The sequence below is a fragment of the Pipra filicauda genome, unplaced genomic scaffold (assembly GCF_003945595.2).
Source record: "Pipra filicauda isolate LSUMZ 115617 unplaced genomic scaffold, ASM394559v2 scaffold38_size3968069_pilon, whole genome shotgun sequence".
In the NCBI taxonomy this organism is placed as follows: domain Eukaryota; kingdom Metazoa; phylum Chordata; class Aves; order Passeriformes; family Pipridae; genus Pipra; species Pipra filicauda.
In genome coordinates this window covers 1295734-1314461 of record NW_024104520.1, presented here as the reverse complement: position 1 = coordinate 1314461, position 18728 = coordinate 1295734, and the positions used below count along the sequence as shown (strand labels likewise).

Below are 18728 nucleotides of genomic sequence, written 5' to 3'. Positions count from 1 at the left end.
CTCTGTTTTGGTTAGAAATACTGTCCTTTCTTTTACAGATTCAGGCACATTTAGCAACACTTGATGAAGAACAGTTGGAAACTGCAAAAAATGATTTAATTGCTATAAAAGAGATTTTTGTTCCAAAGGAATCAGATGATGAAGTGATGCAGGCACAAAAAGGTAATTAGAAATACAGAGACTTAACCATATGAATAATTGTTGCTTCTCTATCTAGTAATTAAAAAAATTACAAACCGAACTATAATTTTGGTATCCTAATACTCTTCATAAGGTAGAGATTAAAATTAATACTCTAAAAGTTCTGGAAGTCGATCAATGCCTAATTTTGAATTTATATTGTAATTGAAGTGTGAGAGATAGGAAATAAAATATAAATAAATATCATATTACTTTGTTCTATCCTCAATGCAAGCAAAAAAATAAGAGAAAATAGTAACTTCTTGGATAACTGAATTTTTCTTACAGAATCTGTTTGAAATTGTATTTTCTGAAAGTTTTGGAGTTTTTAAAAATGCTATTCTGTTCAGCAACTTGCTCCTCACTCTACATCCTCCCTTGCTAGACTGGTAAAAGATTAGAGTGTAATCAAGAGACTTAAGAACCCTGAATTTTTTGAATGGAAGCCACTTTGAAACATAGTGGCAAAACTGCTTTAAAGGTATTGCTTCACAAGACATGGCATGTGAAGTGTGAGAAAGAAGTTAAAGTAGCACAGGTGTGCCATAACTGTGATATAGAGCACAGAATTTAAGCGAATGGGTCCAGCATGACAGTCCATAGATCAGCTCACAAAAGTTACAATAAAATGGGTGGATGCTTTGGTTAGGGGCAAAATACGTGTCTTAAACAGGTCAGGAATTTTAGTATTCCCCAGAACAGGTTAGAGCAGAAAGATAGTAAGTCAGCTTAAAGCCGGCATGATTCGTGTCTCCAGACCTGTGAGATCCATACCAAACCTCTTATAGCTAATAGAAACAATCCCCTTGACCTGACTGAAGACTGGTTTATGCCATTGAACACCATATTGTTGTGTTTTAGAAACACAGAAACATAAAAAGATATTTCTTCCACATCCTTTTGGTCTTCTCAGGGGTACATTGCCCATAAAACCTATATTTTGCAAGATGGTGAGATATGATTTCTCTGGCCTTCTTGGAAGTTAGAAAAACTGTTTTAACATCTGCATGTTCTAACAGGAGGGTCATTTCTGCTCAGAGTGCTCCTTGTGGCAGTGCCCACTCAGCTCGCCTGATCTCTCTCACGAGGAGCTCATTGTTTCTCATCGTGGGGGACAGAGAGTGTAGTCTTAGTATGGTAGAGTTTTGTGCTGGTTTTTCCCCCCTTGTTAAACTTTAAAATCCCACATTCCTCCATGGCATTGTGCGAAATAGAAGTCAAGAAAGTGTATTACCTGCTTAGGGGTGAGGATTCATGAGATGTCTTTTGTTCCTTAACTTCTATTGGAAATAGTCCCTTGCTTTGAAACCAGCCCCAGGAGAAGCTCTGTTTCTTGCACCAAGTGATGCTTTCTCTGGAGGTCAGAAGTTCTGTTTTCTGAGTAAAGCACAGCTGCTGATCATGCTCCTTGCATGGCCTTTTGAATGGGCTGGAACCAAGGCAATGAGCACCTTGGAAAAAAAGAAAAGAGTGAAACCAAGTCAAAGTGTACTGCAGTTTTTCCCCTGCAAAAGCAAACCACTCAGCAGTGAAACACGTCCTCTTTGCTATGTCAGTGGAAATATAACCACACATGTTCTCTCCACCTTACAGCTGAATGGGTCTTACTTCAGGCAGCAGTTCAAAATTACATCCTTTGGTGTGATCAGGCTCAAGATTTATTAGTATTTGAATTACAGATAAATTTCTGGTTCCACTGGAGGAACCAAAAGAGTAGAAAGGTTAATCACTTCTCAAAGCAGTTTTCTGTTAGGGCTGAGCCTACAATTCTGTACACACCTTAATAGGTTTTATACTTACAAAATCAAGTAAGCCGTATGCTCTTTTATAGTGTATTTCTTACACAGAATTATATATTTTTACTTAAGCTAGCTAATATAGCAAGACATAACAGGGTATGTTAAATTCTGTGGAGGAATTTTGATCTTAATTCTACTTACTAAACAGGTTAAAACTACAACTAAGTTGACTTCAGTAAGATTTTGATTTGTGCTTCCTAGTGCAATAAAGCATGTGTTTTTTTCCTTTATGTAAGGAAGACAACCTCCTAAAAAAGGCAGAGATTAACTGGTGGTGTTTGAAAATCTTATCTAGCCACTGAGCAGTATTTGAAAACAAGCTAATTACCATTTATTGCTAATTTGCTATCATGTTGTTTATGTGGTGTTATTTGTCAGTGCTATATATATTCAGAAAAAAAAAAAGATTAGATGGGAGAGAAACCAGTACTTTGCATTCAAGTGTTTGAAAAGGGTGACAGTTTGTTTTATGCAAATTCTCAGGATCCCTTCTTATCCTAGACTGTCAGAATCTGAATGAGATTCTGATGTTAGTGCTGCTTTATTTTCTACCATAAAACTTTTAGTCCTACACAAGGAGAAATTACTGCAGTGACCTTTGGAGGGCTGTTTCAGGAAAGGATTTGGGCTAGGCTTTGTTCTTGGCGACTTTGAAATCGTAGTATTTTTTTGTGCCTTTGCTCAGATAGGTGCAAAATTGATATGAAAAAAAAAGCCAAAGAACACAAGTAGCAGAAAGCCACATGCATACCCTTCTCTCTAATATTTCCTCTCACTTTGATTATGCAAACCTTTCATGTATTTTTCACTGCAGCTTCTTTTCGTTTCAGTTGTTTATGAAATAATAAGAGGAGAATATCTGAAAAAGTAGCTTTACCTACATTTTGAAAGCCATTACACCAAAAATTGCATATGTGAGGTTAAGGGAGATGGTAACCAAAGTAAGTATTCAATTGAATATCCCAGCTATCAACATTTCTGGTAATTTTGCTTTGATGCAATGAAGCACTTATCAGTTTTCAGCATGCTGCCATTCATAAAACAATTTGGCATTGTTTTATGTGAGTACAGTGTATCCAAGAGGTACTGTATTGCAAAGCCTGAAAATCCTATTGCCAAAATTTACTGATAAGGGCAGGAATGAAATTAACTCCATGCATCTCTTTGGCCTGCCAGACAACAAATTTTTTCTCGTGTTCCCCTGCTGTTAAGACAAAAGCTCAGTCTCTTGGTCGTTGCAGGTGAAGAATTCTTTCTGCTAAGTACTAACTTACTTTTTTAGCACCAAAGATGAGCACTCTCTTTACAAGCAAGGGTCCTTCCCTCTAGGAGAGTATAATCTGAGTGTCAGATTTTACCACCTTTCCATATGTTGCAAGGTACTGTAAATAGTTCTACCAAAATCCCAAAACTCATTGGAAAGTAATGGCTCTCTGCTTTTAAGCCCAATACTGTAGATCTGCATAAAATTGGAAAATCTGGCCTACCTAATGAATGAGCAAAAGAAATGGGAATACAGCAAGACATGAAATTCATTTTTGAAGTAGCTGGACTTTTATCAACCTCAGTATGGGGACTCTGACCTTTTAGTGTCATCAGGCTAAAAAACTGGATCTTGGGTAATCCAGCATGAAATCTTAATGTAGATTCCAAACGCAGTAAGTGCAGATGAACAGAACAAACCAAAATACTAACTTTCAGGAACTTAGAATATGTTGGAATATGTCATCTGCAAGTATCCAAAGGAGTATATGTAATAAAGATGAAGTTCAAATACTATCAATACTTCCCTTTGCTCTTAACTTGTTAAATAAATGTGCAGATTCTTTGAGGTATGTCACTCCAAAGCAAACCAGAAAACATTCTTCATTTAGGCAAATCTCAACCTTAAAATTGAAATAAAACACACCTCTTAGCTGTGGTTTGCAGACAGAGCAATAGAGAGCATGTGTGAACAGTCTGAGAGAACAGTATATTTCTTCTGAAACTTACTCATATCTGGCTGTGCTGCAGTTTTTATTCCTTGGTTTGAAAGAATAGGTTAGTATCTCTTCTTTGGTTATTTTGTGGGTCAGGGATTTTTTGTCATCTAACATGGGATCATGCCGTTTCTTGCCCTCTTATCTGTTTTTGTCCCCAAATCTTCGTTCTTGAAGTCTAGCCATGATGACCTGTTTTTATGAAACTTAGTGGAATTTAGAATGTGGTAGAAAGAGCAGTTGAAGTGTCAAGCTGGCATATCTGGTTGTACAGGTATCCCTGTTGCTTGTTCTCTTCTTTATTTGAGCATATACATCCCCCACACACACATCCCTTTCTGGTGTCACTGTCATTGTTTTTGAAGCACTGGAATGCTTGGGGAAACTATTTGACTGGATGAATTTTATCATATAAAGTATTACAGCAGTAACACCGTGACAAAAATTGTCTTGTTTTTTCTTGCAGCAGATATGGGAGAAGAGTTTGTCAGCATGCTCACGGAACTGCTGTTTGAATTGCACGTTGCTGCTACCCCTGACAAACTTAATAAGGTAAGCACCTGTTAGTGAGCTGCCTTTGGTTTCTTGGATAAAGAAGGAGGGCTTTGTTCTGAAATCTGACACAGAGCAGTACCTACCTCAGTTCAGGCAGCTCAGAAAGCAAAGAGAGAGAGACTAAAATGCTGAATATAGAAACACGTTCATGGAAGAAGTGAGGTGAGTAAGGCAATGGACTTGGACAACTAACTAGCACTTTTTAGTGTTAGAAAGCCTTGAACCAGGGTGTCTCAGCAGAGCAGCGCTCACGAGCACGGCAGATTTGGTCTTAACGTACTGGGAAGAAAGCTCAGGTTCAAAATCATTTTTCTTGCTCCTCACATTTATTCTTCTGAGGGACTTCTTCAGACCTTCTTAGCTAGAAGCAAAGTCTTAGATTTATCTCATGGTACTTCAGTCATCTAAAAGTTAGATGTCTAGAAGCTAGTCATGACTAGTCACATCTGTACTATCAGGTCCTTTAAAGCTGATTAATCTGCTGATCTTAGGCTCAAATGAATGTTTATGTCTCTAGCTACATAAATAGGCTATGAATAACTAGCTTAGGCTTAGATCTTAACATATTTTCATTTGACTTCATGTTAAAAAAGTGACATTATAAATTTCCTACTAAGCATAACAGTAGTCTGAAGTTGTATAAAACTTCAAGACTCTTCAGCTTTGATCTACTTTCATGGCTGGGAAGGCAGCTCAAGATATAGTGATTTTCTGTTTATTTTTCCTTTAAGAATTTAGTACATCTTCCTTACATCTCCAATTTTTTTTCCTTTTTTTACATCCACTTCTTATTTTTTCATTTGGGAAAACAACTATTTAAGAAAAATTTCCATGTAAATTTGCTTAAATGGTGCCTAATAAAGCTGAAATATTATTAACTTTGGTATTAATGCCAACTCCATGTATTTGTTAGGAATATCATTCCTTTAGAGGAATTATCCATGGATAATCCATCTTTATGCAGTCAAAATAGTTCTTCCTACAGTTTCTTAAGTATACATTTAACTAAATACCACACAGAGGCTTAATATATTCAGTCTTTACACTCAATCTTTTACACTTTTTCGAGTGTAAAAAGGAAGTAATTAAAGGTATTGTTAATTGATGTTCAGGAACGTCATCTGATATTCTCTGTTCTAATTGAACTTTTGGGGTTGGGTTCTTTGTTTGACAGGCTAGGAAAAAAGCTCATGAATGGCTGGAAGAAGCCAGTTTTTCCACCCCAGCAGACATAGAAGAGAAGCTAAAAGAAGAACCTGGAGAACCTGGTGAAGAAAAAACTGACGAAAATGATAAAATTGACAATGATAAAACAAAAGTAAACAAAAACAAAAGTGTGGAGGTAAAATAACTTTTGGAGGAGAAGTTTCATTAAGCAGATGGTTATACTTTGTTTGATAAGATTACTTCTTTATCTTTGTGTGTTGTCTTTACATGTCCTTATTTTTTAAACTCATGGAAGTAGTAAGAAATAATAATATACAGCTCTTCATTATAGACCCAATAGGGGACTAACTTATAAATATTCTTACTGTTATTCTGTTTCCATAACTAAATATCAAAGTAGCAGGTCCTCTGACTATCACATTGTTTTTATTGTTTTATATCTGTGTTTTTGTGTGTATGCTTGTGTATACACAACACAGAGTGAGCTGAGGGATTCTGTGGTGTAATGTCAATAGCACATTGAAAGTCGTATCGCAACATTCCTTAGTATCTCTTTATCCCAGTGACAATACATGGGGAAAATGTTCAAACTTTATTCAAAGTCTTGAACAGTTTAAATCACAAACAAACAAAACAGAAATATTATTTAGGCAACTCACAAATGTTTATTCTCTTTATGAAAGACAGCTCTTAAGGCTGAAAGTATTGTGTTCATTTAGATAGTCCTGATAAGGTTAATTGTGATTGAATATTTTCTGTCAGGTTATGGCAATAATAAATGTGGTTGGTATCTTTGTCAAGATTTTAATTAATTCTAATAAGAAATTATTTGTAATGTTTCCTTACAAAAAGGTCTAAGAAGGAGACAGAAAATATATACACTGTATGTATGACAGATTTTTATGTGATTACATATTTCCAACTGGCATCAGCTTGTGGAATTTGTAACTCCATAGTGCTAGGTAGAGATTTTTATCATTGCTGATAAAAGCCATTTTTCATTTTGCATATTATTCATTTCTCCTCTGGAGATTCAGCTGAGAGACAACTCATTACTTTTGGCTCCATAGGAAAATAGTTATTACTTATTCTAGAGTTTAGGGATCTTTCTGTTTGTTAGGACTAGGTTTAACACCCTGACCTAGTTCCCAGCCAAATAAATGGTAGACTTGTTCTTACTAATTTTTCAGGACAAGTATAACGTCTGTATTTTATGATCTGTGAATATTTCATTTTCCAGTATTCTTTGTGAAGATGACATTATGGCTGATATTGTTTCATTATGTGTGTGGTGATATTTCCAACTGGGGAAGGAAGGGCTTCTATGCTTGAAATTATTTTGTCCATGTATGTCTATAAGTACATTCATCAATGTTGGTATTATTGATTATATTATTCCCATTTTTAATTTAAGGAAATCTACATGCTGTCCATTGAAAGTCTGGCTGAGGTAACTGCTCGTTGTATTGAACAGCTTCATAAAGTAGCAGAATTAATTCTGCATGGTCAGGAAGTAGAAAAGACGGCTCAAGATCAAGCAAAAGTACTGACAAAGTGAGTATTGTGTACTTCGTATATGAACATTTTGACATTTGCTTAAAACTCATGAAGTTCTGTTCAGATTTTGGCACTTTGAGGCACAGTAAGTTCATGGGTCAACAAACAGCATTGGCTTTAGGGGTCCTGGTGCTATATTTTCTCATGCAATCATGTTATATAGGCTACCTGTCACTTTTTGACATGGCTGACATATGTATGTTTACAAATACATGACCTATTTACAGGTTAAAAGTTGTTTCTGCTCCAGGAGGCAAATGTATGTGCTAATTTTTGTTGCATTTCCTGTTCCATCTGCAGAAGATACTGTGCCTGCGTATATGGAATTTGCTTTTAGAGTGCATAATGCAGTCTTATTATCTGCCAATAGAGTTTCATTATCTAGTGTTCATTTGCCAAAAATATACAAAAATCAATCTGTAATTATAAACAATAAGACCACATTTGTCACCAACTTTGTAGTTAACCATAGTGAAACTTCCATGAATTCAAGCACCCAGTCTGTCTAGTGGGACTCAAAATTCAAATCTCAGGCTCTCTGTGGGTATCAATTCTACTGATTTCAGTGGATTTTGACATTAAGACATTTTAAACAGTTGAGTCCTAGGAAAGTAAAGGATTTAACCACGTACTTATCCTTAGGAATGCTATTAAGAATAGCAAAGTCCATAGGAACACTTTAGTCTGAAAAAAAAAACTTGTTCAAGTATTTTTCAGAATTAGAGCTGAGGTATGGTGCACCTTGCAGGATGAGACTCCATGGGATGCACTTGTGAATTCTTAGGAAAACAAGGAATGATCTCAGAATAGAACTAGATCTTTTTGTTGTCTCATATTTTAACCACAAGTGTACTTCCCCTTTTAGCACAGAGTAGATGTTTTATTGGTTACATAGGAAACTTCTCACTGTTGTCATTCAAATTTATTTCCAACAGTATTCCTAGGAGTTGTGTTGCTGCAATCATCAGAAAAGCATTAGTTAAACTAGAAGCCTAGAATTTAAAAAGTTGAAACATTGCACTATCAAAAAAGACTAGTATGCAAAACAACACAACATCATTTTGCTGCTGTAGTCAGCAGTGGATTTTTCAGTGGAGGAATATAAAAACTGTATCATGAACAAAGTTGATCCCTAAATATTTTAAAAATTACTAGAAGCAAAATTGCTTTAAGAACATCTTGGCTTCTAAGATGAAGTTTTGCCTGGGGCAGTCATAGGGTTTTTATCCATTAACAAGTCAAGGATGTATTTTTATATTTGTCTCTCCTGTTTTTATTTAACCAGTTTAACAAGTGCCATGTGCAATGAAGTTTCATCTTTATCAAAGAAGTTTTCTGATTCTGTAACAGCAGCTGGGGTAAGATCATAGCATTTTCTGTAGCATTTGTGCTCTTTTTAACATAGTTCCCCTCCTGAAACAGAAATTCTTGCCTGAGTCCAGTGGCTTTATATGCAGCATCAGCAAAGAGACCGCTTCTTTCCTCAGATCAAGAACATGGAGCATTTTTGCAGCAGAGAAAGTTTATAAGCAATGTGTCCCCTGGCTTCTAAAATCTTTCTTTCTAGACACCATTCTTCATATTCCTGATCACCACTCAACACTTTATGTTTTCTCGCATGGAAGGGCCCCACAGCTTGATGATACTTTCTTCTCCAGCTTGGCTTATTGCTTTTAAAGGCATTTGTATAAAAGTCATTAACAGATCATACTTACAGTACCTTAAGATGATTTCACGAGCTGTCTTCTTAGCATTTCCTAAATCCCCTGGCTTAGTACCACTATATTTTCAAAAGGTTTAAGAGAATACAAAATCTGTTTGGTCATCCATCTCAAAAAAAAAAAAATCACTCTATCTCAAGATATTCCATTTAGGAACATCCTTTTGTCTGTGAACATCTTTGCTAGAAATAGTACCCTGCCTTTCAAGATGTTTCAAAGATGACTGACATCTGAGTATTATAGCAGGATTCAGAGGTAAAAATTGGGCTGTTGCTGAAATTGTCCTGTAAACATCAGAGAATAAATTCTGGTTCTCCTGATTGCTCCTTGAAAACATGAACGTACATCAAAGGAAATTTTCCCCAGTTCTCCCGTGAACTCTTCCAGCACATCTCTGAGCAAGTTTTTTTAGACTTATTTGTGAAGAACATGATTTATTGAGTTGCTTTTATTCTGAATAATTTACATTCCTTCCCATTACTCTAGGACAAGAAATGCTTATTTTGCATTCTGGTATTGTATTTTAGCATATCTTTGTGGAACACTTGCAATAAGTACATGCACAAATATATAAAAATAAATTGCACGTGAAATATTAAACTAGCTCAGCTTAGGATGGAAACTAAAGCTTTTGTAAGCATTGCTCTACATTTTGTTCTTATCAATTCTGTACTCGGTTTTTAGGACCAGATTGCTTCTATGGAGATTTGTGTGAACAGATAAGAAATGGAGCTCAAAGACACTTCTTACTGCCAAAATACTATGGGAGAGAGCTATAGTAGGGCAGTCTGGTGATCTTTCTGTGCTGTGCCATCTCTGTAAGCTCTTGGAGGGAGATGTGGGGCCTTTTGCTCACCATGATCAGTAGGAAAGCAAGGAGCACCTGTCACACAGGGCTGTAGAGAATCTACATCTTCCTGCATACCCCAGTGGTTCAGCATCCTCCTTAACCTGCCAACAGTACCCGGGTTCGCAAACACATTCCAGTATCCTGCGAAATCCATTAGCTTGTGGGAAACTGAGAAATGGCTTAGAACAGAAAATGCTGGCTTTTTCAAACAAAATGCCACCCCTATAGTTATATCTGTATAATTCAGACATTAGTTGTAGTGCTGGCTGTAAACATAGCCTATAATGCTGGCAATGTTTCTGATGGAGCAGTAAAGCAGAAGTAAGAATTGCAGAATCATAGAATATGTTGAGTTGGAAGCAACCCATCAGAATCATTGAGTCCACCTCCTGGCCCTGTGCAGGACATTCCAAGAATCACACCATAAGCTTTGCTTGCCACTCAGTATTTCTTTCAAACTTAAACTTGATTCATACAACCAATAATATTAAATTGATACTGCTCCCTATCTTTTTCAGTTTATTGACAATCAGCTAAACAGTGCAGTTCGTAATGGATTTTCTAGTAATTGACAGTAAAAATACCCTTCTTTTCTCGAACTGTCTTCCCTTTGGTCTGCCATCTTTCTCCAAACTACAATTAAGGTGTTTCATGTTTTCTATAAATGTGTAATATGAAAGCTATAAGGTTGTAAGTGGAAATCCTTCAGTTAAATTAATCAGTATTGTGTTCAGTGTTGAAAGAAAGCAACTCTTGCAGAAGGTTACTGTCATTCTGAAAAACCATAATGCAAAGAACAGTGAGAATAAAAAAGAGAAGAACTTCTGACATTTTAAAAAGCAAAGGAGCTAATGAATTTTGATTTTCTAGCCTCTAGTAGTGTCACTTCTCATTGTATCCATCTTTATTCCTATCTGGTGGTTGACAAAAGTGCCATGCATGCTGATATGTTTCACCAGCCACCCTGCACTGTCCAGCACAACATACACTGCCTCCAGTTTGGGGTCTGAGTGTCACTTGGTTTTCCTTCTGCAGGGGAGTTAATCTGGGCCTTTCATTTCCTCCTAACCACAGATACTCATGTAACTTCTAAGAACTTCATTTTCCTTCTGACCTGTATTTTTCCTTCTTGTGTCCTTGAAAATGAGCAAGGGGTTAAAAATTTTGTGGGAGATGAGAAGGATGCTGATACAGAGATGATAGAGATAATGTTATTGTCTCACATCCATAGGAAAGTAGGCAATTTGAAACTCTGTGGTACATGAATTAGTGAAGAAATAAAACCCTGGAGCTGTCTTAGTTCATTGTACTCTGTGATAGAAATATGTAGGGTATACTGAAGTGTGTATGAAATGTAGAAACATTTACCAGGAATACTGAGATAAACAGTATGAATAAGAATCAAGGTGAAGCAAGACCTTTATAAAATTCATAAAACCACTTCTCAAATATGAGTATATTTCTGTTAAATGTGTTTCTTGTCCTGGCATTTCATTCTATTTTCTGGTTTACAGAGCAGTATGAAGGCAGAGGTTCTTAACCCCATCATCAACAATGTGCTATTAGAGGTAAGCTTCACATCTCCTATTACAAAATGCTCTAGTAAAATTATCTGAAATAAGACAGGCACATCTATGTCTGAAGGAAAAACTATTTAAAAAGTAATGACAATATCATTCTGGCTCTTCAATGCCTGCTCATAAACCTCCCAGTTTTGTGCTCAGCCTCTCCCACAGACACTATAGTGGTAATGTTGCATTTACTGAGGATTCTTAAGAGCTGTATGACTGAAGTGTGGCTGGCCAGCTCTGAAACTCTGTTGCTGCATTGGTCAGAGCAAAGCAGACAAGTTGCAATATGCTGTTTAGAACCTTTGCTAACCTGAGTTGCCTGAGATAAATCTATCCTTACTGTTCCATTACCTACTTCAAATATTGCAAAGTACTTCTGATGCACAGATAGTTTCAGACTATTCTTTACTTTCAAATTTGCATTGTAGGTGTCCTACGGTGCTTCCCATCCACAGGTGTTTAGATTTCTTCAAAGATTCACAGTCTAGCACCAGGCTTGGTCAGCACATGGATAACCATGTGTCAGACCACCAAAATGTTCATGAGTGATTTCTTTTATTAGACACCACTATCTATTTGTCTTCGGAAAAGCACAGTGAGTAAAATGTACCTCAGTTTTACTGAGAAGAGGTTAAGAGGAAATAATATCCTCATAAAGTCCTAAAATGTATACTATCTGCAGCATGAGTTTTTAACTCTGGTAATTAGATCACACTTCTCTCAAAACATAAATGAACATATAGTAATGACCACAAATGGTCATTCTGTATCTAATAGCTGCATTCCCTTAAAAATTAGGAGAAGGTTATTTTGCAATAGGCAATTTTGCACTGAATTAACAATACCTTTAAGGAAAATTATAGAAATTTGAATAGAGCTGTAGCAAAGACTACTACATGGTTCCTTTTGTTGTAGGGTAAATTTGCTGTTGCAGCTGACTTACCTTCCTGTGCTCCAGGAACTGCAAAATCTGGGAACGTCTGGAATTGTGGAATAAAATGTTTTGTACTTCTTAAATCCCATATTTGTATACAACTATGTATTAGTACAGCCCAGGATCATGGAGAATTAAAAGCTATTACACTGTTCAGTATTAGAAATTCCAAAAATAGTACTACATGTTAAAACCATTATAATAATTCGATCTGTTAATTTCAGTGACACTTCTTCCACCTACAGCAACTCAAAATTAGTTGAATTGATGAAAGACTAGCTGTATTTAAAAAGTCAAATCTACTTCTGAACACTGTGACATTTTGTTCTACTCACATTACCAGCAAAACTGTCCAAGAGTTCAAACTGAGGGGAAATCAGATTTTTGTGGAGTGATTCAGGCTGTCATTGTTAGCTGTAAACTGTTGTAATTTATTGTCTTTCTTATCTACAGATTCTAAAATCCTGTGTGAATACATATGCTAATGTAGCAGGATGCAGATGTTAAGAAAAAAAAAGAAAAGAAGTACAGTGTAATTCCTGAAGTACATGACAGCTGTACTGAACCACGTTTTCTCTCCCCATTAGGGCTGCAACAGTACTACTTACATTCAGGATGCTTTCCAGCTATTGCTTCCAGTTCTGCAAATTTCCCACATCCAGACCAGTTGTTTGAAAGCCCAGAAGTGACAGTTTCCCGAAAGTTGTCACCATTGGGCTTGACAGCAACCCCAGTCCCAATGTCTGTAATGTTTGCTGAGAGAAGAGCTGGTACAAGAGGTGTCTGGCCACTTGGAGTCCTTCGAAGACACTACATGCGGTTTTGCACATACAGTATGGAACCATGTTTTCAAACTCTTTCAGACTTTCAGACTTTAGAAGTAGTTAGTAAAGTGAGTAATTTCTTTTCCAGTACAGTTTATGCTTTGCATCAATTTAAACAGAAGTTTACTGATATTAGCATTGACTTAAATATGGATTCTAAATGTTGACACTTTCAGTTGTAAACAAGGGATGAAGCAAATTAGAATGTAAAGTTTTTTAAAACATTTCAGCTCAAATGACCATTTATATTGTTTGTATCCTATCAGTTAAAAATGTATATTTCAAAAGTTGGTTTCAGTATTTAAACATGAACAAATTATCATAATGTTGTGCCTGTTCAATATTATTTCCAGTAGCAAATAATAACATCATATTAATATGTACCACTAATATAACACTTTGTATTCAAAGACTTGTAGAGCAATGGGTATTAACTTTACTAAATGAAAATTATGGAGGATATGCATAAAGGATTACGCTGAAAAGAAGTTTTCTGAGCCAGTTAAGAGTACGGGTAAAGCTTTATATTTGCTGAACGATAATTTTATATTCATTTATGTCTATTTCTTCATTCCAATGGCTAAACAACACAGCAGGCCAAAGTAATCTTTTTAATATGCAAGGAATAGAAGATTTCTCATTTGTTTGGCAATTGAAACACCCCGTAAGTAATCTTCTCTCAGATGCGTTACCAGGGTTACATGTGTTACTTTGGGGGTAAATTTGGCCTTTAAACATTATGAACCTTTTTCTCAAATGATACCAACAGTTCAGAAAAAGAAAAGAAGTTGTAATAAGAAGTTATGAGAGGATTGCTCTGGGTGGGGAGGTCAATATGCCACAGCAAATCACCTTTTTCCAAGGCAGTAGTGAGACAGGACACAAATGAGCAACAGGAATGACATTTCATAACAACACCAGCAACCATACTAATTTGTCTGTATCCTTAGCTTAAAATCCTGAGCTGTGGATTTAAGAATTTTTTAGGCCAGTTTACCTCATAGACAGGAGGAACCTTCTAATATTTTACATTGCCTGTTCTCCTGGATTTTCATTGTTTATTATGTTTCTTTCAGTTTTTTGGTATTTTTTTTTCTTGATACACTCATTAATTGTATTTAAATGCTAATTTTTAATTACACTTAACATCTGAATATATTTAATCATAGAACATAGTTCATACATAAAAAAAAATAAATAGAGCATGAGGAAGTTTCTATGTTTAATAGAAAAGACAAACCATGTATCTGCTTTGCACATGATATCTTTTTTGAGTCCAAGTAAGAGAGGGCAGAAAGGTCTGTTTTTGTTGTACACTAGAGTGGTCCATGTTCTGCTGTCACATTCACTGTGACTTCTCCATCTTTTATTATTTAGAGATTAAATTTTCACTATCCCTGAAATAAGATTTATTACATAAAACCATTTTCTGCCACCTTGTAATTTAACAGGTGTGAGATATCTTTCTGGGTTAGTAGAAGATGTACAGTCTTCAAATCCACTTGCACAGAACGTAAATAAAACCTTACAGCAATGTGAATAAGAAAGCCCCTTGACAGCTGAAAAGGCGAACAAAGGTTGACATTCATTGGTATTTATGCCATATTGAACAGCTACCATTACCTCAACATGGGAGAAAGTGGGACACAGAAAAATGCAACCAGAAAGCAGACTCACTAGCCCAAAGGTAGGATACAGTTCCCACCAGCTGTTAGATCCACTACACTTCTTTCTGGCATTCCTTTATTTCTGAAAGCATAATTTCAAAATTTATTACAAAATTACATTTAGTTGATGCAAAACATTTAATCCCTGTCTTCTACACTTTGAGGGAAATAGGCATACTCTTCTCTAGTAGTTTTGCCTGGCTGCTGGAAGAGACACACACTTGTACTTACTTGACCAGGAGTCATCCTTGTACACACACCTTGACCCAGAACAGCTTCTCGGTGCAGATTCCTGAGGGCCATGTACTTGCTCCATGTACTTTATTGTGAGCAGTTTTCAGTTTTAAAGATCTGGAGACTGCTGAAAGCATTCCGTAGCTTGTAAGAAGGCCTGTTTGTTTTTCTGTTTTTCTATGCTGGCAAGCAGAATATAATACCTCGTTAAAAACTTGTTTATTTTTCAAACAGACTGTCCAGAAGGGTCTGGTGTTTTTACATATCAGTCATTACGTCCTGGATTTATCTTTACTTTCATTTGTTCATTATTTTTCATCAGAAAGCTTTTCTGCCCATGTTGGAGTAGAGCTCTCCATCAGGTATCTGTGAACATCGTATTACTGCCTAATGAGTCATGGAACAGTTTCACGTTGTTCCTTTGCCAAATTAGTGTTTTCAGGCACAAATTAATTCAGTTACTTTTTGATACAGATCTTTTTTTCTCTGAAATGCAGTGCAGAATATATAGTGTTAAACCTGTCAGAAAAGTGTGTTGACTAACAGTGGTGCCTTTAAGCAGAGGCTAAACAAGATAATATCAGAAGCTTCAGGGGATAATGTTTGAAATCACTGAGGAACATTCTTAAGACAAAGATTGCTTGTCTGAGATATTCCTTACTAGAGGTTTCACTGTCTTGCTTAAATTATGCATGTATGAATTACCTTACCCTAAAGTAAAAGAAGCTATAAAAAGTAACTTATTTACATCCATACAATGTAAGAAGGGAAACAGGACAAAATACGAGCATAAGGATACTCACATCTGATCATAGATGCAGTCATCTTGTCCTAGGAAAACTGAATGTTTTATCTTTAAATCAGTTTTAGGTAAATAATATTTCAGTAGAAAAGTACTATGTGTATACAGACAGAATATTTTGTTTACACCAATTTGTATTTTCCCACCAATCAAATAAATCATTTGAGATACTGAACTGAGATAGCACATTAAAAAAGGATTGGTTAGAAGAATAATATGATGGGAGGATGTACTCAGTGAAGTCATTTACTTTCTGATTTTGTGATTTCCTTTTGGAATTATGAGTGTGATTTTACTGGGAGTCTGACAAAAACAGATGTTGCCTTAAACTTTTAAAGTAGAGTGTTCTTTCTTCCAACAGTACCCTTTTCTAGGTCAGTACACTGAGTGTGCCTTGGCACTTGGCAAACTAATAGGTTTTAAGTACTTGTGAAAATTACCTCTTCTCTTCAGCAGATCTGTTTTCTATGGCATTCCATTCCCTTTAGAGCACACCCACCCTGTGATGCAGAGACAAAGAAGGCAGGCTTGTGCACTGACCAAATTAGAAATTTATCAAGATGAAACTTAAAACAATGTCTGTATACCTACAGCCTTGCAGATGATCCACTCTTACAGGTCATCACTGAAGGAAGAGCTGGAAGCAGACTGTTAAAGAAGTCATTTACTGTAAATTAGGGGTATGTGCTTTTCCTTTTTCTTTTAAGCAAACAAACCAAAACAGGCTGTAAGTTGTTTGCTGCATTTTAGAGTATAGTCTATTCATGTGTAAACATCTCTTCCCCATGAGTTCCTCCTACACTCCAGCCTCCATTGCTTGAGACAGCTGAACAAAAGAACTGTCTCTTCCACTTCTTTTCATGCTGCTTAAATCCTCCACTGAAGCCCTTAATATCTTCCTCCAAAATGTGCCTCAACCATATCATACAAAAATCACAGTCATTACCAGTTGAGATGCTTTTTTCATTATGAGTGTCACAAGTGATGTCCAGTGTCACCCACCAGTGACAACTGTAATGAGTCTGAAATGCCACAGTTTTCTCTGGTCCATGGATTATCATACAAGCAGTCACCCAGCTCATAGGATTATCTTTGAGACATTCCAGTTCTGTTTCAAATGACAGCCCTGTCTTTTCTCTTAGTCTCAAAAGAATATAAAGAATGGAAAAGGACTTTCCTGAGTTCTTTTTAAAACCATCTCAGAGCAAGGCTTAATGGGACACCATCAGCTGGTCTGACCTACTTTGAAATTCTTACAGTCTGACTGGAAAGCCCTCTGGACTTTAAGCGCTTTATTCTGTCTCAGGTCAACCTTTGTTGCTGAAGCTGCTTTTATTGTGCAACTTATACATTTTCCATGCTCTGAGTCCTACTGCGGCACATTCATATTGATGATGGTGGGCAGTTCTAGAATTGAAATTTGAAAATTAAAATGTCAAAAATTGAGCTGTGTTAAAAAGATGGGAGAGGGAAATTATTTTCAAAAGAAAAAGCTCTCTGGAAATAGGAACAATTTTCAAGGTTAGATTAGAGAAAAGGCTCTCTAAAAGAATTTTTCAGCATTGTTCAGAATAAACAAGAGATGACATCTGATTAAGTACAGTGGAACTGGAATAACGGCACTTCTGAAGTAAAATGAAAATCTGTATGCACTTAAAGGAAGTCAAAGATGAGATCACTAAAAGAGAAGAAGCTTAAAGGAAAGAAGACAGCTAATTTGGTCACTCTGGATCTGCACTGTTCATTTTCCCTCTATTGCCTGCATTGCACAAGTCCCTGAGCACACATCTGCTAAGAACTCCTTAGTAGTGTTGGACCTCCTCTTCACAGTAGTCACTTGGATCTTCTCTTCACTGCCTCCCTTTACAGCCTTTTGAGGAGCTACCCAGAACACTGGTTAATTCAAATATTTTTTAAACATCTTCAGAAGCCTCTCAGTCCATTTACTAGACTTGGGAAAATTCAGTTCTGCTCTTCCTACTCTTGCTTATCTCAGATGCTGTATCAGCACTTATCCAAGGCTGGTATTTAAGGTGGTCCCTGCCTTCCCTCCAGATTCCTTGCCAGTTCAGCCCCATGTCTCTTTAGAACATTCTGTATTCCATCAGCTCCACCTTCCCCACCAGTTTTGTTCACCCCACTCTCCTCCACCTTCGTGTCTCCTTCCCTGTGCTGATTTCTGAGGCTCTGCCTTCCTGCCCATCATCCTGTGCTTGAGAGGCTGCACCAGGACATCCTTTCTCTCCTCACATGTTCAGTTAGAGGACATGGGAGGAGAGAAGTCAAGCCAATCTCAAGAGCAAATGGCAAGACACTAAACCAGTTGTTTTTCAGTCCCCTCCTTCTCCAGTGGAAGGAGGTTGGACCAGAGGCTGCCTGAGGTCCCTTTCAACCCAAATTGCCTTAGGATCACATTTTTTCTTACACATTTTTTTTACCATCCTTACCAATGTCTCCCCATTCTTCTACTATTTCCTATAGTCTGGATCATACTTACAAGACAAGGTAAGCTCTACTCGGCAGACATTGAAAGCTTGTAAGAGCCTTTTGGGTTTACTTGTTCATGGTGTTTTTAAAGGTAACTTGGAAGATGGAACCTTCCAGGATAGTAAAACCAAACACTTGGAGAGCTATGGGATAACTGTGGGTAATAAAAGTCACAGTTTAGCTGTCCAAGGAAAAGAAAAGAGGGTGATTATAGGCAGCAAGAATAATAGAAATAAATTATAGGAGAAAGGAAATTAAATTGGGGTCAAAAGGAGCAGGGTTGTCCCCATCAGGATCTCTGGATTACTGAAGGGCAAAAGTGATAGATAGCTTGAATCACTTGAAGCACTGACCAAAATGACCTTAGCAATTCTGTAGTGATTTGATATAAATATGTCTCT

The 18728-nt window shown here is 36.6% G+C and overlaps 1 protein-coding gene across 1 annotated transcript in view; it reads left to right on the top strand.

Moving 5' to 3' along the window:
• The window catches only part of FAM114A1 (family with sequence similarity 114 member A1), a 34792-nt gene extending 20555 nt beyond the window's left edge, over positions 1-14237 (top strand). The window contains exons 8-14 of the mRNA XM_027746773.2: positions 39-162; positions 4425-4510; positions 5688-5855; positions 7095-7234; positions 8523-8595; positions 11323-11376; positions 12901-14237. Coding sequence (XP_027602574.1) covers positions 39-162; positions 4425-4510; positions 5688-5855; positions 7095-7234; positions 8523-8595; positions 11323-11376; positions 12901-13002 — 747 coding nt within the window. The 3' untranslated portion in view covers positions 13003-14237. The remainder of the gene's footprint in view (positions 1-38; positions 163-4424; positions 4511-5687; positions 5856-7094; positions 7235-8522; positions 8596-11322; positions 11377-12900) is intronic.
• Positions 14238-18728: the final 4491 nt, after the last annotated feature.